We start from the raw sequence: 21,748 nt of genomic DNA, 5'->3' as shown, positions 1-21,748 counted from the left end.
ATCTTTTCGTCAAAATTGTTTAAAATATCTTGCACACATAAATATATTCAAAAATAAATAAATGTAAATGATTATCACTCAAACATTGATTAAGCTCTTCAGGAAATTTTCAGTCTTATAGGTACAAGTCTTCTCTGTCTGCAATTTTAGCTTTTCAAGTATCCACTGGAGAAAGAAGGGCAAGTTGGGGGCCCCATCCTTGCTCAAGAAGAGATTAAAACCATCTTTGGCAGCATCCCAGACATTTATGAAGTGCACACAAGGATAAAGGTGGGCATTCAGTTGTTTGAACCCGTGATTGAGAGTGCAAGACGGGTGATTCATCCAGGGCAGCTATTAATGCTGATGAATGTCTTCTGGACAGGCGGAGCTGGAACAGCTGGTGATGAACTGGTCAGAAGACAAGAGTGTTGGTGACATCATTCTGAAATATGTGAGTCTGATGGCCGTTTCGATCTACATGTTTTGTCACTTCCGTGACACTGACTGTTTGGTCCCTTTGTAACACCTCATCCTTTTTCTTTGTCAGTCCGGAGAGCTGGTGAAAGCTTATCCTCCTTTCGTCAACTTCTTTGAGATGAGCAAAGAGACTATTGTGAAGTGTGAGAAGCAAAAGCCCAGGTTTCACGCATTCTTAAAGGTATTGTATATGTGCATGGTTACTGCAATGTTAATTATGTTAAGGAATTAAGACCTGTGAAAACCTGTTTCCTCATTTTTTTTCCCCCTCATGATGTATTAAATGATATTTAGTACATTTAATATTTTCCTCATTGAATAAAAATGAGGTGCAAATGTCAAAGAAGGGAGAAACTATGCGCAGCCCTCACTCCATTTTGGGCTAATTAATTCAGAAGTATTTCACTCCACATGCTTAGCCACACGAGGCCAGAGCAAGGTGAGAAACGCTGTCGGGGAGGTCGCTGTTGTGCTAGATAGACTCGCGGATGTATCTTCTGTCTGATCTGTGTGGTGGTGGTTGAAGAAAGATGCTGGTGTACTTCATATTAGTTTAGTATCATTAGCGACCTTTTCAAGTAAAGTGAGAGTTTATCGCACACACAAAAATACTTTTGCTTGAAAATGTTCCTCAGTGTAGTGCCTGTCTTGTTAGGCTAATATAAAACTGGCTTGAGCGTCATGTATGTAAAATTATAATCAGTTGATAATGGTAGGGGTGCAACTCATGTGGGATGATTTTAGTATTAACTCAGGCATAAGCTAATGTGATCTGAACCATTTGCATAGCTGACCATGCTTGAATTACAAGCACATCAAAGGGAATTTCCCCATAAGAAATAATATAAGCTCGCATGATTTGTTCCACAGCCCAAAAATATTCATATAGAAATGATGAATGCAAAATATAAAGTAAAGATAAGACAAATTACTATGCACTTTACCATTTGTAAATATTCTGAAGTAAGATGAGAGAGGTGGTAGGGCTACTGTGTAAAAACGACTTTCCCACCACTTTTGTCTTCATTCATGGGGGCCCTTGTTGCAGTACAATTACTAGAGAACAGTCACTGCACTTGGACACACAAAAAAAAAAAAGCTTTATGCACACGTTGTCACCGTGTTATAAGCAGTACACACATAAAATCATTGGCTCCGTTGTGATAACGTAACGCTCGGCAGATAAAAGCGCATGCCTGCAACTCGTATGTCAAATCCTCTCTTGTTTATCAGGTTGAAATGTATTTTTAAATTTTGCTTGTCTTGCACAATGCTTTCAGACAAAGTTACTCGCAATCAGAGGTTCCACTGGATTTGGAATTGCAAAAAGTTTTTATGTATCAGCTAAAAAATTTATCAAAACATTCATCTTAGAAGAAAAAGTTTTCTTTACTTTTGGCTTTCTTGTTAGTTAAGACATGCCTTAAACATCCTTAAACTAAATTTCAAATCTGGCAAAAAATGTATAATCAGAATCAGTTATTTGTTTCAATAATCACAAGACTATCTAAATAGTTGAGTTGCAGTGCTATTAAGTAAATGTTTTAAATATATCTGATCATTAGATTATTAAACACATTTACTTCGTTCCTCCTTAGTGCTTACTTCACTCATTGATTTCCTGCTTGATTGGTTTCTTGACTGAGTTCCTCCAAAGGCTTTCCCCTCTTGAATACTTTAGTTGGAATAATGTACTGTGTTTTTTATTTTATTTTAACCCATTACCCTTTTTTTTTTTTTTTGGAAGCCTTTCTACACAATCCTTTGATATTGAGCTTATTTTGTTAACTTTAAAGTTGCAACAATTCTCTCAAATTTCTATTAAACCTGTCTTAAAGTAGTATTGATACAGCCTTGTCATCTTCTAATTAAATGTGCTGATAACATCAGTCTACAATCACAATACAGTAGGGCCACCTGCATCCCTGAATGTCTTTTCTGAGTTTCTCTCCACACCTTCGTCTAGATCAATCAGGCTAAACCCGAGTGTGGACGACAGACACTGGTGGAGCTGATGATACGCCCTGTGCAGAGACTGCCTAGTGTCGCTCTCTTACTCAATGGTGATTCATCAACACACACACACACGCACACTCCAATTCAGTGGTCATACATACTTCTTGGTCAGGAACTATTTGCTCAGACTTGCTAATCTATTTTTATCATTTACTTGTGTATTTTAAGGATTTGGAGATTTTGAAATACAAAAGGATTTTAAAGAATTTTAAGGACTTGGGTGTTTTGAATAGTTTATATGTTTATGTATTCTCCACCTGAGACCACGATCTGGCTGAATCTCTTCATGTAATTATGAAAATACTTTCCCATAACCTTTCATCTTTGTTTGCCGCGCTGTATATTTTTAGATATTAAAAAGCATACCTCTGATGATAATCCTGATAAAGTCACTCTGGAAAAGGCCATTGAGTCTCTTAAAGAAGTTATGACGTGAGTTATTTAACAATTCCATTTTAGACATTATTTTCCTGACTTTCGTCATTCATTCTTTAATGGTCAAAGACCATGTCTTAAATGTTTTTTTCTTTCTGTTCTACCCAGCCATATAAATGAAGACAAGAGAAAGACAGAAGGCCAGAAGCAGATTTTTGATGTGGTTTATGAAGTGGATGGCTGCCCTGTAAGTTGCTTATAAGTTTGCTCACCCGAGCTCTATTCGTAGTGACGATCTGCTAATCTCTAAATAACAGTGCCCGTGCATCGCGCCTATCCTCCGCTCAGTCAAGCTTGCATCACTATTTATTTCACTTAATTAAGCAGCACGCTCCCTTTATGTTCTTCTTTTGCAGTCAGGATTTGTAAAAGCTTTGCATCTTGTGCAGGCAGTGTGATAATCTTGCTTCTTTCTTCTTTTGAGGTCTGTGCAAAATGTATTAATGTAGATTTGTTTGGGAACTATCAGAGAAAATGTGAATCGTGGAAGAGGTTGTGAGGACGCAAGTCCATGCTTGCTTTTGTTTCGATATTCATAAAAGGAAAACAAAAAGGGCTTCAAAGGAGCTTGATGTTGCGACTAGAATAATGTGTGGGTGTGTGTTTGTTTTGCAGGCCAATCTTTTGTCTTCTCATCGGAGTCTGGTGCACAGAGTGGAGACCATTGCTCTAGGAGACAAGCCCTGTGACCGCGGCGAGCACGTCACTCTATTTCTCTTTAACGACTGCCTGGAGGCATGTTCACACTTGCACTCATTAAGAAATATATCTCCTGTGAAGTTGTTGTATAATTCCCTTGATGGAAATCAAGTTTTCCTTGTATGAAAAATATTTTTAGACTTACTCGCCAAGGAGAATTTTGGCCCTCGTTTACAGGCCATAATGTACACATGAACCATCTGCTCTTTCTTTTTTTTTTATTTCTTTTTTTTTTTTTTATAAACGTATCATAGCTTGTGCTTCTCTCAGCAGCTTTCTGATGGATATTCTTTTCAATTCCTTGTTAACCAGCTCGTTGCTTTTTAACTCCCAACTTGCTGATCCCCCCCCCCCCCCCCCCCGCCCCCCCCAACCACACACACACATCCTTTGCGTTTATTGACCTCCTTAGCAGTGCTTTATTGAGTCAGGTCCTCCTCTTCCTCCCCCATAAACTTCCGTCCCACCCACTCTGCTTTTCTCCTATCCCATTTACAGTATATACTTCACAAGCACAAGTTCATTGTGAGAATCAGTTTTATATAAAAAATAAAGTGCCTTATTAATGAACATGCAGTCAGTGCTTGCTGACTCGGCGACTACCAGTTTCCTAATTAGCATGGGTTTGTGTTTGATTGGTCGGCTTGGGTTGGGGGGGTGGCTGCAGTCTACTGTGGCTGTCCTGTTTGCGCAACTTTAGGTCTAGCCTGTTAATGAGAGAAGGGAGCTCTGGGGCTTCATCTGCTCAATTATTCATTGATGAATTCCTCTGTATTCATATCTGTTGCTCTACATTACACTGCATCCCATACTCGGGCCCCATGCTGAAGGATTAAAGGGTACCTAATGAGCCTGGGCGTTTAGCTTCTGAACAGCACTGATCAATGAATATCACACACGACAGCCTCCATGTGCATGCACATACACCCACTGTACAGAGTCTGGACTTGAGCACATGCAGGAGATAATTTATTGCTTGTATGTCTGCATTCCCAGATTGCCAGGAAGAGGCATAAGGTGATCAGCACCTTTAAGAGTCCTCTGGGGCAAACACGGCCACCTGCTCAGCTCAAGCACATCACCCTGATGCCCCTGTCTCAGATCCGCAGGGTGCTGGACCTGCGCGACACCGAAGGTAAGCTCGCAGTGCAGCTATGGAACGCACCTCTTTACAAAACCCATATTCACTTGTGTTTTAGGAAATGTTTCAATCTAATACTTGACACATGAGAGTAAATTTGGGGTAACCCCCTTATTTTAAGCTGTTTGTTTAGTTGTTAGTTTTCATCATTGCTGAAGTTTCAAATGAAAACTGTCTGTTGATAGGAGCGTGCCTTCTTACTTGTCTGCAAAAACCTTTGAAAAGAAGCTGCACAAAGAGATTTCACTTTTTCAAAAGCAGAAATAGAATCACTGTGCTTTTGTAACAAGCAGAATATTTTTGACAGAGCTGATTGATGGCACAGAAGCGTTTGAACAACTCAGTCTCCAGAGTGTTGAGCTACACCATTGAAAGAAGCTGTCAGGTCACAAAGGATGTTCCAAAAAATATTATTTCCTAACTCCAGGTCTTCTATTTTACATGTTATATCGGTAAATAACTGAACTGTCTTTCTGTTCGTTTCCTGAGAAATTGTTGTAATTTTACATCACAGACCTTCCCAAATGCTAGATTTAGTCTTAATTTTAAAATGGTGGGATCACCTTGACATCTGATCATTCTTAATATCTTAAGGTCAGGAACTTTTACAATGTTGGGTGAAGTTCTGTTAGTAACACACAACTAAGTTATGACATGGCCTTCCATAGCCTTCTGTGACCATCAAAATGATAAATTCAAATAAGTTTAGAAGTCTTCCCTTGGACTGTCTTGTACAACTCGCGTTAATGTTTATAGTGTGAGACTTTAGAGAATACTCAATTTTACCATTTCCCAAATCAATCTCGAGTTTTGTTTTCTAAACTCTGTATCTTTGTGTGGGTTTGTGATGCATTCTGGGTGTACAGACTGTCAGAACGCCTTTGCACTGGTTGTGAGGCCTCCTACCGAGCAGGAGAATCTCCTCTTTAGTTTTCAACTCACTGCTGAAGACACGCTCAAGTTGACCTGGCTTAAGACTCTCTGCCGTCAAGTGGCAAACACCATCTGCAGGACTGATGCGGTGAGTGCTCCACCCCCTTGTGGAATCTTCCTTGGCTCTTTTCAACTGGAGGCTGACAAGGCCTCTAACATAATTGTTTATTTTATTAGGCCTCACTTTGTTTTATTACACCAACAAATTAGGTGGCATGTGTGGGCCTTTTTGGTGGCAGTTAATCCTATTAGATTGTCCAGCGTGGTTAGGCTGGAAGACAGATTAATGTAATTAGAAGTGGAATTGTGCTTGAACTTTACACCTTGGAGGCAGATGGCTTTATCTCCATTCTACAGCACCACAGGTCTCTTGCTCTGACGCATGAGTGCAGGCCCAGACCTGCCAAACAGCACGTGTAATTGGCTCCAGCCAGACAGATGTATATATTTGCCTTTATAATTAAAGAACAAGTACCACTAAGCCCTGCAGGTGAACGTCTGTCTTGCCAGCCTACAGGCATAAGGTCCACCACAAGGTGGCGATGCACACCTCCTTTCAATGCACTCTGTCATGTTCTCTCGCTCTCTTGCTCTCCCTCTAGACCAAGATGTCTCATTCATTGCACTTTGCCTGCAGAATGACTTTATATATTTATTCTATTTTAAAACAGGAAGACCTAATTCAGTGCACTGATCCTGACACCTTTCAAGTGAGCACGAAGGACATGGACAGCACTCTGAGTCGAGCCTCCAGGGCCATCAAAAAGACATCAAAGAAGGTAGGGGTGGGCACAGCACTGTGGGTGTTGTTTGGAATGTGCTCACTTACACACACACACACACACACACACAGTTCACAAATGGTCTGAAACTCATTTTAAATTAGTGATGCATTTGGATTGATCTCTGATCCGATTAGCGAAGTGACAATATGGCTTGTTTAATAATGAAAAACACTATTTTTAAATATATGGAAGCGTAAGTATTCATTTGTTGATTGCTTCAGAGAAAAGATGCTGATGCAAACTGATGTGCCTTTATGGAGAAAAAAAGAAAAAACTTTGTACTTTTATGACAATAATTTTTTCCTATAAGATGATTAAAATTATCATAATGATGAGCATTGAAATGTAACTTTAAATATTATTTTTAGCCATGTCCGTTGCTTACCTAATTTTAACTAACTGGACTAAAATTTAGTTGACTGTCCCTGCTTTTCTTAAGTAATGAGTATAATCTGAATTAATTATTTGTTTTGAGTTTTCAGGCCCTTAATATAAAATGTACAGCTTGGGTGCAGTAATGATTTCGTTCATTTGCAGGTCACCAGGGCTTTCTCTTTCACAAAAACCCCTAAGCGTGTGATCCAGAGAGCTTTTATGGCCAGCAGTACCCCAGATGACAAGAGCCCTGGCGCAGGCCTTGATCATATGAGTCGAATGAGTAGCAGCTCTACACTAGCTGTGAGTTTCTTTTCCTTTTTTTTTTTTTTTTTTTTTGTTTCTGTCTCTTTCTTCATCATATTTATTATAGAAAAAAGTTAGTGTTTCCTTCAAACAAGTCATTAACCATGATGGATTCACAAGATTTAATAGCTTGTAAGATTTTGGAACAGAGCCGTATCTAATCAAGTATCGAGAGAACTGGATTTCTTAGACAAATTTGCATTAAAATTTACTATTATTAAGGTTATTGGGGATTTTATTTCAAAACCTACTGTTTTTGGTTGTACCGGTAATCACTCACTATGGTGAGTCTCACCATCTTGTATAATCCAGTTCCAGCCCAAACCCAACAGAGCTGATCAGGCTAATCGAATAAACTGATAATGTGGGGCAGGTGTGTTGGATTAGGGCTGGGACAAAATTCTGTAGGAAAGTACATCTCGGAGTACATGGGTTTTGGATCACTGGCTTACACCAGTATTGCAAGCCTGGAGAAGGTGATAAGCATGAAGCATTTAATCTGACTCTACAATGTATGCTCTGTGTTGCAAAGATTTTAGTGTTGTTGCTCAGGTTGCACTGTATTGTCAAGCATTGTGATTATAGGATATAAGTTGTTTTGGCCAGCAGTTCGTGCAATTTACGAATCCCAACTATGGGAGATTTACCTACAGTTAAAATTAACTAATTAATAATTTAACTAGTCTTGGGTTAAAGTAAGGCCACTGACCTAATAAACATTGACAATAGAGGAAGGTGGTGTCTACACGGAATAAATATTTCAGTATTTAAACCATCTTCATGCTGCCTTACCAGCATTAAACAGGTTCAGAGCTGGTCCTTTTTAATCAGATTGTAGTTATTGCATAATGAAATAAACAAATGGTTTAAAGGCTGAAATAGTTTGTTAGCTGCTTTTACTAAGTGGTGCAATTAGTGTGCTTATATGACAGATGATCTTTGCAGGTTCAGGAGCATGCAGGCATGTGGAAACGCTGATGAAACCGAGCAAAATATGTCCACCGCAAAACTGTTTTTTTTTTTTTTTTTTTTTTTTTCTTTTTCTACAGTCACTTTGCAGTTAATTGGTTGGAGCTAAAAAGAAGCTAGCAGGACTTTTACATGTGATGCAAGAAAGGACTCCCCGTTTCTAAACAATGGCCAGCGATTTGCTGACATTTTGTCAAGATTTTAAGTGCGATCTCCAAAAGTCTTTAGCCACCCCCTCTTTTTCATATTGTGCTGTAAGTGCCAGACATTCTTGTACTTTAATATAGGCTTGAGAAAAGTTCTCCAGGCTTCCTAAAGGTCTTTTTTTTGTCTTTTATTTTGGCAAGTTTTTGTCTCTCATTTTCCAGTCATGAACCAGTGAGAAAAAGGTGCAGATGATGACAGATGATCAGGCAAGTAATTAGTATAGTGGTGATGCTGAATGGGTGAAAAAAGCTAGAAGGGAGATGAGGTTGCTGCTGAGGTTGTTACATAAACAACCGTTTTTTAAATTGTATCTTTAGGCACTCACAACCAGTCACAGCAAACCATTTGTTCCCTTTTCTTTCATATAATCTATGAAATGTATGTGGCTCAAGACAGCAGCACACAGTACTGTATAACCTTACACTTTATAAATATTTAGTCAGGGTAAATTCCCTTGCCCCCCCTTATGAATTTTTGCCTTAACTATTAAAATTTTGAAAGCAATTTCTTGGCATATGCCATTTTTGGCATACGAATAAAATAAGTGAACACAACTTAAGTTGCCCAGGTGCCATTTAAAACTTGTTTGCGTCAGTGGAAAGCCAAGCAAAGTAAGTGTACGACCCTGCACATTTTTTTTTCTTAAGTCAGTGAAAACTGTTTTACAAGAGTCAACCCACGATATCAACGTTGTGTTCCGCATGCATTTAAAAACTGTAAATTTTCACAGTGGCTCAAATAGATTTTTACGTTATTTCTTATGGAAAATTTTATATAAAAATATGAGAAATTAAATTTGTATGCTGAGGTTCCTCTATACAGTTATTTCTGTATTAATGCACTGAACTACCATACTAGTTGAAATCGGATGTTGATAAAATCCACGTTAAACCAATCCCCAGGTTTTATATAACAATTTTTCTTTTAATAAGTATGATCCTCTATTATTGTGGGTAGTTTTGCTGGTTTTTCCATCTGCAGATTTTGAGTTATTTGGCGCTACCATATTTTAAACTAATGACAAAAGCAGGAAAAGCAGTGTATGCTGTATGGCCAAATGTTTGAGCATCCCATTCCAGATTCAGTTGCCCTTTTGCTGATACAATATCCTTCACTTTCCTGGGGAAGCTTTTCACTAGATTTTGGAGGATGGAGCAGAGTTTGTTCTCCACTTTATTCCAAAGGTGTTCAGTGGGGTTGAAGTCTGATTTCTGTGCAGATCATGTGAGTTCTCACGCTCCTGCCTTGCTGAGCCTTGTATTACTCTTCGGCACATATTCAGATCTGGCACCAAAATTTAAAAGTTGTCCAGGGATATTTGGGGGAAAAAAATCAAGCTTGCAGGTCTGCATTTAAGAGGATAGTCATGTTTAGTCTCGTAAATATCTTGGTAATACAAAGCAGTATTAAAATCAGGGGAAAATATCTGTTGTGTTCTGGTGATGTCTTGCACTGTATTATCAGGAAACTGTCATTTTATAGAGCACACACAGGGTTCTCATCTGAAAGCATGCACCTTTTGGTATTCTCTTGTACTCCTGTTAGCAGCTACAACAAAGCAGCTAGAACAAAGAGATGCTAGGGTAGATAATTAATGTAATGATTTCAATTACATTCTTGAAAATGTCTCAATAATTATGTACGGGTCTAAGAGAGAGCTGCACAATACGGACAGAAATAACATGCTATAATTATACCGCTAGATCCTGCTTATGATTCTACTTGCAGTGCATGTAAACAAACAACTCAATCCTTTATGCGTCATATTTGAATACACTACGAAATGTGAATCCACCAATGCATTCATTGAAAACATGCAGATCATAATAAAAAAATTTAATGTGCATTCTGTAAAAGTTGTCAAACAATATATTATGCCGATAACCTTAAAGAGATTTTTCACAATTGTTAATTTGTAACAGTACTTTGTGATCCTATTTGTACACATGACTCCTGGTTGGCAGGAGAATAAATTCAATCCTCACACGGTAAAGTAGCACTTCAGAAAGAATGCTAAGGACACTGCATCTGGTCTGACACTAATGAAGCTGATGTTCTGCTTGTTCCATCTCACTGCGTCAGTGTTTTTATTTGCCTTGTCACTAAAGCTATTTATCCTGTAGGGTCCTTCTGGTCTGCATTGCTTTTATTTTCCACATCTTTTCCAGAGTAATTAAAAGGACACAGTTTTCTTTCAGGCTAAATATTTTGAATGCTTTTTTGTTTTGTTTGAATTTATAATTTGTGCCAGACCTTAGTTCTTCTTAACAGCTGGATTGCAAACATTTGGACATAGTTTCTTGGACAAAGTTGTCACTTTGCTGTAATGTATTAGACTAATTTGTGTGTATGTGTGTGTCTGTTTTTTTTTTTTTTTTTGTACACATGCCGGTGTGCGGGTGCAGATGGCTCGCTCAGCCTCTACGTTCAGTCTGAGTGGTTGCAGTAAAAATGCTGTAGTGCAGCGCTCAAATTCACTGGACAATGCGCCTCGCCCCAGGGTGGCTGTGTGTGTACGCAACCCATGCTGCCTAGATAACACTAACCAGCCTGCTCCTGCAGAGTCCCATCTCAAAGTGCCCACGCAGCAAGCGTGCCCGGCCACTCTGCAGGGCACAAGGCCATGCCGGGAGCTTGTGGTTTCCTTGGAGCAGCGCCGAATCCCTGGCTCCCCCCGCAGAGAGACTCTACTCTAGGTGTCCTCATTATGTGAGCACAGCACACTTATGGCTCCCTCATTCACTAATGTTTAACCTTTTGGGAAAGTGGTTGCACTTACTAACTCACTGTGTCAGAGGTGCACAATTCCAGTCCTGGAGAGCTGCATTTGGTTATTTCTTGTTCGCTGCCACCTAGTTATAATGCTAGAATAATGAACTTATTTATTTGCTGTTTTGGAGCAGCAAAATCTCTGAGCTTCTGCTAACTAGGATTGTAGTTGTGCATCTTGTCGTAGTTTTGGTTGTTTAAATTTGCGTACCATTATAGTTAGAGAGGCGGTAGCACCAGCTGGGCCCAAGTTGGGATTAAATGTAATTGTAGCTTGAGTGGCTGGGGAATTACTAGAACACAACAGCCCAAACGCAACATAATGACTATTTATGCTAATATTGGCGGTTGTTATATTGGGTAATGTTGGGCATTTTGAGTCAGTTTGTATTCAAGTAGTCAGACCCAGAGTAATTCATTATTGAAACCCTAAGAAGATGAAAATAGCAGTTAAACAGGATCAGACCAAGTGCAAGTTATTAGAGATTCTAAGAAGATGTATAATCAGAAGCCAAAGCACCAACATATATTTAAGGCAGCTGGTTTAAATCATTAGGACAGTAAAGCCTAAAGTGAATATAAAGATTAATATGACTGGCTTATAAATATTGTTTTTTTGGATGTGTTAAACAGTATACCCTAAGAATGTAGCCTAACTTTAGAGAAGACACAAACTTAAAATATATTTGAAATGTAAATTTCATCAAAATCATTCATTTGGTATCTACATCATGTGTAAAAATGGCTGTATCATTCAACCACTTTTTGGTGCTAATTAGTTCATAAAATTAATAGCTTATAATCCTCTAGTCTGGGCATTAAGCAGGAACTTATAGCTGTAAAACCCTGTACCAGGCTAGTTGATTGCTATTATGACCATCCATGTTTTCATCCATTAGAAAAGAATTTTGTTTTCATGTAATTCAGCAGACAGATGACGCTTCCCCAGATTTAATTTTCTTATGGAGGAATTAGATTCATATTGCACCCAAAGCCAAAATACAGGGTGGCAGTGCTGTTGCACATTTTATAAAGAAAACTCAGCTTTTCAGGCAACTGTATTTGATTTTCTATTGATCATTTCAGGGTCAGGGCTCGGCAGCACGGTAAAAATTCCCAGTGTCATTAACTCTCTTGGGTGTCATAAGCTTGACTGGAAAATGTCCAAGTGTGTGCAGATATGGGTGATGGGTTCTGACTGGTGGTTATAGCAAGAGTCGGTAGAATAAATTGGGTTCAGGTTCCTGCTTAACCTCTTTCACACATGCAGGTTTGCAGGAAAAAGTTTAGTATTAGTCTTCACATGAGCATACCAATCAAGCTGTTTGTCAAAACTAATACATAACTTAATAATTGTTGGTCATTTAACTGGGGCTTGTTTGTTTTTTTTTTTGAAATAATTTTAAGAAAATGAAACCTTTCAATGTATATCATGGTGGCCTGGGAGAACCAAATGCCACTAGATGTTTTATTTTTTATTCACTCTGTATGTATATGGATTTTTTTGGCCTGGACTTGCTGCAAAAATCACATGAATTATATATTGAGTTTTACATAGGAATCTATGGCTTTAATTCATTTAAAGGCAGATATAAAATAGACAGAAATTAATAAACATTTATTTTTTTAACCTGTGTATTTGTAATGGATATTAAATTGGAATTTTTTATTTATTTATTTTTATTTATGTACACTTGACTGAATTATCCTAAAGAGAGGCATCTGTCAATTTCATTTACTAGAAAATGTCACTTGAAGGGTTTTCTCAGGCCACCACATATTCCAATGTTACACCATGTCCATGTCATTCACTAACAGTGTTCGTTGCTGTTTCCTCCTTAAAGCTTGATATTGATTTAGTGTAATTGTAACATTTCACTCTACGTGTGAGGGGCTAAATCATTTAAGCATTATATTTGCAAGTAATATTACATATTGTGAAGTTTGTAAATCATGAGAACAAAACATCTGAAACTCTTCCCATGAATCTCTGTAGTAAAATGGTCACTTCCTCAGGGAGTTAACTGCTTTTTATCCACCTGCACTGAACAGTACTTAGAGTTAATTGGACGTGACTAGTGACGAAAACTCCCTGAACATCTCTGAGACAAGCTCCTCTCAGCTTCACAATATGGTTCTTTATAACAAGCTGCACCAGATGTCAGACATCCTGAAGAAATCATGCATCCAGAAATTTGCTGATTTAAGCAGCCTGACATTTATGCTTTTTTTTTTACTTTGTGCTGCATCTTGTTTTTTTTTTTTTCCAGGCTGTGCACTCGCCATCAATGATCAATCTGTCATCAGCATTTGAGAGGAAGTACCACACCTTTAGCCGGTCAACCACTCACCTGATCTGATGTGTATGGTTAAATCTGTTTCCCTGCTCTGACTGAATAACACTACAGACCTTTTATACACTGGTACAGTGCTGACAGATAAGTGCTCTCTGACTTCCAAATGAAGGATCATTCTTATAATGTGTGTTTATTTTGTCTTGCTAACATTGTATATTTTGGGCACTTTTACACAACAAAGAGACGTTATTAACTGACATTTTCAAACTAATTTCTTTTAGTAAAATAGATTTTGACATTATTAACCAATTAAAGTATTTCTTGATGTTATATGGGGAAACCTATCTCAGCCACTTAAGTTTCCAGCTTTTATAAAGCTACAAAAGTGAGTGCTTTTCATATAAATGGTTACAATTAGAGAAACAATGGAAAGTCGTTGTAGTAAACCCATTGTTTAAATGCCACTTATTGTAGAAGTGTTTTATTATAATTTTTTTTTAATGGACCAGATTGTTTTGAACAGGCAAAAAAGTTGAGATGCGTACAGCCTGTTTATTTATTCTTGAAAATAAATCATCTATATATATATTTCGTATATGTCAATCTTCTGACTTTTCCTTTCTATTTATGTGTAAATATGCTCTTTTTTCATTTATGATTGTCTGCTTTATTTCTTGAATGTCATGGTTTTTCTTTTACCATAGTGGCCTTTCAAAACCTATACAAAACTCCCTCTTTTTCCTTTTCTCACTGTACTGAAATCACATGTTGTCTTTGTAAATGGTCTGTAATGATTTTTGTGAATTGCTTTTATGTTTGACACTGTTCATTTCCTTCTTTCCAATAAAAGATGGATGTAGCCAATGAATGGGCACGAGTTTTGAGATTAGAAACACTGTTTTCTAAACAGCTGTCAAAATGTTTAGTGTTTAAAGCTTTACGGTATGTTTATCAGGGGTCATCATTTATGCCTCTAGCCTGAGTGCCGGATGCAGACCCAGCAAATGTATTTCTGCATCTTGAAACAAACACACTGTTTTCTGTAGCAGAAACCCTGTGTAACCCCTTAATGTAGCCAAGAGGGTTTGAGGTTCAGGACACTTGTTCTTCACCTCCAGCCTTAGCAAATCATGTCTTAATGGAGGAGCTTGCTTTGGGCATTTGTGTATTGCCATGCTGGAACTGGTTTGGGCTGCCTATTTCTAATAAAATAATCTGTTACGGTACAGCGTTCAAAGACATTCAATATTGTGCTTTCAACAACTTTTGTAAGACCCAGCTATGGATGTAATGGTCAGATGTCCAAACATTTGAACATGTAGTGCATCTTTACCATGCAGACTGGTAAAAGAGGTTTAGTTTTAGTTTTGCAAAGAATGAATAAGACTGAAATGTGATGAACTAAAACCTGTGGATGAGAATACATTATGCGAGACACATTAAAGTCAACAAAGACATTTTTAAAACACTTAGGGCTATCCTCTATAAATTTATGTATGAGCTAGATACATATCTAATAATTGTAAAAATGAATCATGATATATACACTCACCTAAAGGATTATTAGGAACACCATACTAAAACAATGTTTGACCCCCTTTCGCCTTCAGAACTGCCTTAATTCTATGTGGCATTGATCCAACAAGCTGCATTCTTTAGAAATGTTGGCCCATATAGATAGGATAGCATTTTGCAGTTGATGATGGTTCGTGGGATGCACAACCAGGACACGAAGCTCCCGTTCCACCACATCCCAAAGATGTTCTATTTGGGGCCATTTTAGTACAGTGAACTCATTGTCATGTTCAAGAAACAAATTTGAAATGATTCGAGCTTTGTGACATGGTGCATTATCTTGCTGGAAGTAGCCATCAGAGGATGGGTACATGGTGGTCATAAAGGGATGGACATGATCAGAAACAATGCTCAGGTAGCCCGTGGCATTTAAATGATGCCCAATTGGCACTAAGGCGCCTAAAGTGTGCCAAGAAAACATCCCCCACACCAATACACCACCACCCCGACCAGCGGTAACAAGGCATGATGGATCCATGTTCTCATTTTGTTTACGCCAAATTCTGACTCTACCATTTGAATGTCTCAACAGAAATCGAGACTCATCAGACCAGGCAACATTTTTCCAGTCTTCAACTGTCCAATTTTGGTGAGCTTGTGCAAATTGTAGCCTCTTCTTCCTATTTGTAGTGGAGATAAGTGGTACCCAGTGGGGTCTTCTGCTGTTGTAGCCCATCCGCGTAAAGGTTGTGCGTGTTGTGGCTTCACAAATGCTTTGCTGCACACCTTGGTTGTAACAAGTGGTTATTTCAGTCATAGTTCTCCTCTGACCTCTAGCATCAACAACCTCTGGCATCAACATTTTTGCCCACAGGACTGCTGCATACTGCATGTTTTCCCTTTTCACACCATTCTTTGTAAACCCTAGAAATGGTTGTGCGTGAAACTCCCAGTAACTGAGCAGATTGTGAAATACTCAGACCTGCCCATCTGGCACCAACAACCATGCCACGCTCAACATTGCTTAAATCACCTTTATTTTCCATTCTGACATTCAGTTTGGAGTTCAGGAGATTGTCTTGACCAGGTCCACACCCCTAAATGCATTGAAGCAACTGCCATGTGTTTGGTTGATTAGATAATTGCATTAATGAGAAATTGAACAGGTGTTCCTAATAATCCTTTAGGTGAGTATACGATATCTTGTAGTTTATATACAATCATAAAAGTAGTCTATATGGTTTGGGAGGGAAGCAATTAACAAAGTGGTGGTTAAAAACAACCATATCAAGTAAGGCATGAACTAGATAGTCAGTGGTATACTCTGGGGGTTGAATAGACTGGTTGACGAATACAGTCATGTGGCATTGTGGGAATGCCACATGACTAGTCAGGCTGATAAAAAAAGAGCAGGCAAAATGAGTATTGTTGTTAAAATCTTTCCAACTATATGAAGCCATTTCTACAGTCAGCTGAACAAGGCTATGCTTTTTTTAAATTGTCTTTTTCTTGGACCATTAACACTTTGATATTACTTGGTATGATTTGTAGAAGGCTGTTTTTTTATCCCCTCATATGTCTTAAAGGATTTTTTTTTTTTTTTGTTATTTTGATTTTTAAAGCAAAATAAAAAATAAATGAGCAAAGAGTAAAGTAAAAAGTAAAGAGCTAGCACTGCATAATATTGTGACCAGTGATGTGTAAAGGAGCACATTAAAAGCTCTGGGTTGCATGTGACTATCCAAGCCCACTCAGCTAATTTAGAGACAAGTCAGTGGTGCTTGGTAGCTCAAAGAGACTGATCCAGACTTGTTTGTTGAGGCTACTGAAAGAAAGACTGAAGATGAACGTGATGGAAAAAACGTCACTTTCAAGTCACAAAATAATTTTAGGAATGCTTCCTTAATAAATGTATCACATTTAAGTTTTGTTTTCCCCTTTTCTTGTTGACAGTATGGCCTGAAAAGCATTAAATGTGGAAATGTATTTGTAGTCTATGTAGGGCTGTTAATTGAAGTGTGCTTTTAACTCTACACAGATAAAACAATCTAAGAATTAATGATGTGACAACTAATTATGGATAAAAACAAAACATTTTATTTATATATTTATTTTGGAGGTGATTGTAGGTTATCAGATTAATAATGCAAGTTTTTTCTTTATATTATGAGCTTTTCAATTGTCCCTCATGTTACAGTGCAGATGAAGCCATCTTTGTTATTCATGCTGTTCCCATGTCTTGAAGGCTCAGACAGTGAATAGTTTAATGGATAATGTCCTCATGACTAAGCCCAGAGGCGAAGAAACGCCAAGGAATACCAAGTGAAATAGAAACCTATAAAAAAGGCCAAGTCGTCTTTTCATATTTTTTCCCTCCTAAACTTCAAAGTGAATAAAAAGCCCAGTTGGACTGACGTGACTTGTGCTTTTATTCTTCGTAGTGTCGATAAGTAATCAGTTTCGGGCGAAATGAAGCCAGAGGTCGACACTTTCCTAGAAAGTTAGATCAGTGTGTGAGAGAGGCTCAGGTTGAGGAGTCTACCACAGCTTGACCTGACAGTGTGTGTGTGTGTGTGTGTGTGTGGTAATCGAGTTCTCAGCTGCCCCGAGGTAAAACCATACATGTAAATTGCAGTGTGTAGTGTAGATTATCTGGGTCCTTGCATTTGGAGTAATCCATGATGCATGAAACGTACTGTATATTATATGATGCAACCCCAGATCATAACACTGCCTCCAGAGGTTTGTACAGTGTGCACTATGCATGGTGGGTGCATTACTCTGGAGTCTGGGTCAGATCACACTACCTTTTTTCATTGTTCCAAAGTTTTATCTTAATACTCCCTAACACACAGGAGCCTTTCTTCCTGATAAGTCTCACTAACTAGTGCTTTTCTTAAGGCCACACTGTCTAGTTTTAATCCTGTGAGGTGAGTACCAATTCCATTGTGCATTTGACATGCACTTTTTTTAATTTTTTTTTTACTATTTAACAGAGCTGTGATTTCACATGTTTTTTAACTCTTACTATGGAATTTAAACAATCAGCAAAAAATCGGGCCTATGTGCTCTCAATACACTTTTGCAGAGGGATATTTGTCATTTCCTCAAATGGAGTCTGCCATGACGGTGCCTTAAACTTATGCACTGTGCTCATTGTCTTCCTGGTGCACCTGGGAGCCGATGGCGCAGGGTGCTTGGGCCCGGGTCTTAACATTTACATTTTGGCAGATGCTCTTATCCAGAGCGACTTACAAAAGTAGTTTAAAGTTTCCATAATTGGATAGATCCTTACACTTAACATGCTCATGAAACTCATGAAAATTGGCAGACAGGTTTGATTCTGCTGCCAGTAGGATGACTGATGCCTGAAAATCTCATAGAGAATTTTCTGCATAGCTCACACTTGCATCATAAACCTGATACACATTTAGAGCTCATTGAGCTAAACAATTTTCACTCTGCATGTTATGGGCTTAACTTAACAGGAAGTCAGCTATTTCGGGTCGTTTGCAAAATGCACCCAATAGAATTTGATACACTCTTCCTAGGGAATTTATATGATCGCCACCAAACCAGGCCTGTGTGATCTCAAGACATTGAGGATGTAAATTTGTGGAGGGATTTTTGATATTTCAAAACCGTCAGTTGTAATGACGCCTTAAACTTGTGCTGAAAAGTGGTTAATAACTTTTGTGACCCTATATTGAGTGACATCATAGTGTAATGCTTTTTTGCCCCAACATCTGCAGCTTCTTGGGGGTCATAACATAAAATTCCCCCTATTCTACACATCACAAGTTTTAACACACTTACATCCATCTCACACGCGCACAAAGTTACATGTCTATCTCACACACACACACACCAACACATCACAAATGTTAACACTCAGACAGACACATCTCTCTCACCCACACTAACACTTACATGATACATACAATACGGTTTAAATAATGCTTTATTGACATGACAAACATTTAGGACCCAAGCTGACATCAGCCCTATGATGTCATAGCATGTAAAGCGTACAAATTGTGCGATGGACCCGGGTGGCAATGGCTTTTTGGAGGTCTTAACATGCTTAAACTTATGCAGAAAAGTCATTAATAACTTTTTTTGTGGCATTACTATCATATTGAGTGACATCACACTGAGTGTCATCATTGTGTGATGCTTTTTTATGCACCCTTTAAACATATGGTGCTCTCGGATGTGATGACGCAGGGTGTTTGGGCCCGCTTATCATTGCTTGCAACTATATACTGTATATACAGTAGTTTAGACCACTAAAAAATAATCTTATATATACTGTGTATATATATATATATATATATATATATATATATATACTGTGTATATATATATATATATATATATATATATATATATATATATATATATATATGTATATATAATCTTCAAAATAATAGCAGTGTGTTTAAAAAAGTGAGAAAAGCTCTGTATCCATATAACTTTTAATTTAAATCACATTCTATTCAGAATCACAACATGAAAAATATGTGCTTAATGTATTATTAGTTTCATGTAAGTGAAGAAAAACAAATATTAGTCTGTTCAAAAAAATAGCAGTAATAGTCTAAATAGTTCAATTAGAGAGGTAAATTATTCTGTAAAAAACAAGTGTCAAACAAGTTCCCCTTATTTATGGATAAATGCAGAAAAGGTTGTCCTGTGCATTTCTCTCTGAAAATTATATTGACTGGCCTAAAGAGAAATGGTGCAATATTTTGTGGACTGATGAAAGCAAGATTGTCAGGTGACCCCCAAACACTGAATTCAAGCCACAGTACACTGTGAGGACAGTGAAGCATGATATAAAGCAGTTCAAAAGAAAGCATGGTTATTCGACTAAATATTAGTTCAAAGATGCACTAGAAAGATTAAACTTCAAGCATTTTTGTTTAAACGGTAAATTCATCACTTTGTAAAGATAAGTGATGACACTGCTATTCTTTTGAACAGGCTAATATTTGTTTTTCTTCACTTACATTAAGGGTGTCCAATGCATTTATGTGATTTAAATTGAAAGTTATTATATGGATATGGAGCTTTACTCACCTTTTTTAACACACTGCTATTATTTTGAACACCACTGTGTGTGTGTGTGTGTATATATATGTGTATGTGTGTGTATAAATATATATATAATAATCATTATTATTATTATTATTATTTTTAACAAAACCTTACCAAGTGATCTCAGATGACAGACAGATTTTTTCCCTAATCATATTTTCTGTAAAGTTGATGGATCAACACTACCCTTTCATGTTTTAACAATGAGTTTTAATATAAACAAATAGTTGGTAAAGCAGCTGTGAATTATTGCTTTGTTTATAAGCAATTCAGTACACTACCTTGCCAAAAAAAGTTGAACACTTATATTTCAATGGACCGCCTTTTGCTTTGAGTTGCTTTAATATTTCTTCAGGATCTTGTGTTGATGATGGGAGAGTCGGACTAAAGCTTTCTCCGGGCACATCCCAAAGATTCTCAAAGGGGTTAAGATCTGGACTCTGTGGTGATCTGGACTACATGTGTGAAAATAATGTCTCATGCTCCTTTTACAATTTGAGCTTGATGAATCTTGGCATTATCATCTTGGAATGTGCACATGACATCAGGGAAGGAAAACATCCATTGATTGAAAATCCTAGTCGATTTTGCATACATACCATTGCTAGACCTGACAAACACAAGCAACCCCAAATTATAACACAGGCTTGTTACAGTAGGCAATGGTCATGATAGGTGCATAACTTTATCTTCCCCTCTTCTTACCCTGATGCTCTGGAAGACCTTTTTTCAATGCTTCAGTCAAATTTAAATTCAAATTCAAAATTTCATATGTCAATACATAGTCATACACAAAATGATATGCTGTGAAGTAATAAAATAAAATTTAAATGGAATTGAAATAGAAAAGCAATATCCAATCATGAACAGAACAATGTGCAAAGTTCCAGGTGTGCAAAATATAGTCCATGTGCAAATGTGCATTAATGTGCAATGTGCAACATGATAAGTGGTGTATGAGTAGAAAGAGTGTTAGTGTGCTATTGGTGAGAGAACAAAGAAAGCAGATCAGAGTGTTTAGTCCTGTGTGGTGTTATGATTGAGAGTCCATATAGCTTAAGAGAGAGTCCAGAATAAGCTTCTCCTCAGTCTCTCTGTGTTGGGCTTCAGCGAGCGGAAGTGCTTTGTTGACAGCTACAGAGAGAACGGTCCATTGTTGGGGTGGCTGAGGTCCTTCACAATCTAACTGGCCTTGGTCCAGCACCACTTGTTGTAGATTGAGTATAGGTCAGGGAGCTTGGTGCGGATGATGCGCTCAGTTGACTGCACAACCATTGTAGAGCTTGTCTGTTCTGCATGGTGTTATTCCCGAACCAGATTGCAATGTTTCCTATCAGGATGCTCTCTATGGTGCAGGAGTAGAAGTTCTCAAGCACACTGAAGGCTTCAGACTGGAGGGCAATCTGAAGTGTCTGAGGTGGTGAAGAAGCTGCCAGGCCTTTTTTACCACAGTGATGATGTGACAAGATCATGACAGGTCCTGCGTGATGTGAACACAGAAGTATCTAAAGCTGTCCACTCTTTCCACTGAGCTCTCATTGATATAACCCGTTGAAGGGTCTGGTAGTTTCTCTCCTGCTTTGTACTGAAGTCTACTATCACTTCCTTTGTCTTGCTGTCGTTAAAATAGGAGGTTGTTGTTCTTGCACCAGTTCTCCACTGCCGATTTCTAATTGTTAGTAGTGGCCGTGCAGTTATACAGTAGGTGTATAGCAGGGGGCTTAGAACACAACCCTGCAGGG

The 21,748-nt window shown here is 38.0% G+C and overlaps 1 protein-coding gene across 4 annotated transcripts in view; it reads left to right on the top strand.

Annotated features, from left to right (window-relative positions):
• ect2 (epithelial cell transforming 2) overlaps window positions 1–14,259 on the top strand; it is a 30,188-nt gene extending 15,929 nt beyond the window's left edge. For 2 of the 4 annotated variants that reach the window (XM_053513842.1, XM_053513841.1), the window contains 13 exons: window positions 151–270; window positions 365–433; window positions 530–640; window positions 2,426–2,522; window positions 2,826–2,907; window positions 3,019–3,097; window positions 3,526–3,645; window positions 4,606–4,744; window positions 5,617–5,771; window positions 6,355–6,462; window positions 7,006–7,146; window positions 10,731–11,034; window positions 13,365–14,259. In XM_053513842.1, coding sequence (XP_053369817.1) covers window positions 151–270; window positions 365–433; window positions 530–640; window positions 2,426–2,522; window positions 2,826–2,907; window positions 3,019–3,097; window positions 3,526–3,645; window positions 4,606–4,744; window positions 5,617–5,771; window positions 6,355–6,462; window positions 7,006–7,146; window positions 10,731–11,021 — 1,512 coding nt within the window. In that variant the 3' untranslated portion in view covers window positions 11,022–11,034; window positions 13,365–14,259. The remainder of the gene's footprint in view (window positions 1–150; window positions 271–364; window positions 434–529; window positions 641–2,425; window positions 2,523–2,825; window positions 2,908–3,018; window positions 3,098–3,525; window positions 3,646–4,605; window positions 4,745–5,616; window positions 5,772–6,354; window positions 6,463–7,005; window positions 7,147–10,730; window positions 11,035–13,364) is intronic. The other 2 variants (XM_053513844.1, XM_053513843.1) reach the window with 1 other exon arrangement.
• Window positions 14,260–21,748: the final 7,489 nt, after the last annotated feature.

This window comes from Clarias gariepinus, chromosome 15 (genome assembly GCF_024256425.1).
Source record: "Clarias gariepinus isolate MV-2021 ecotype Netherlands chromosome 15, CGAR_prim_01v2, whole genome shotgun sequence".
Lineage (NCBI taxonomy): Eukaryota > Metazoa > Chordata > Actinopteri > Siluriformes > Clariidae > Clarias > Clarias gariepinus.
This window is presented reverse-complemented; position numbering and strand designations above follow the sequence as displayed.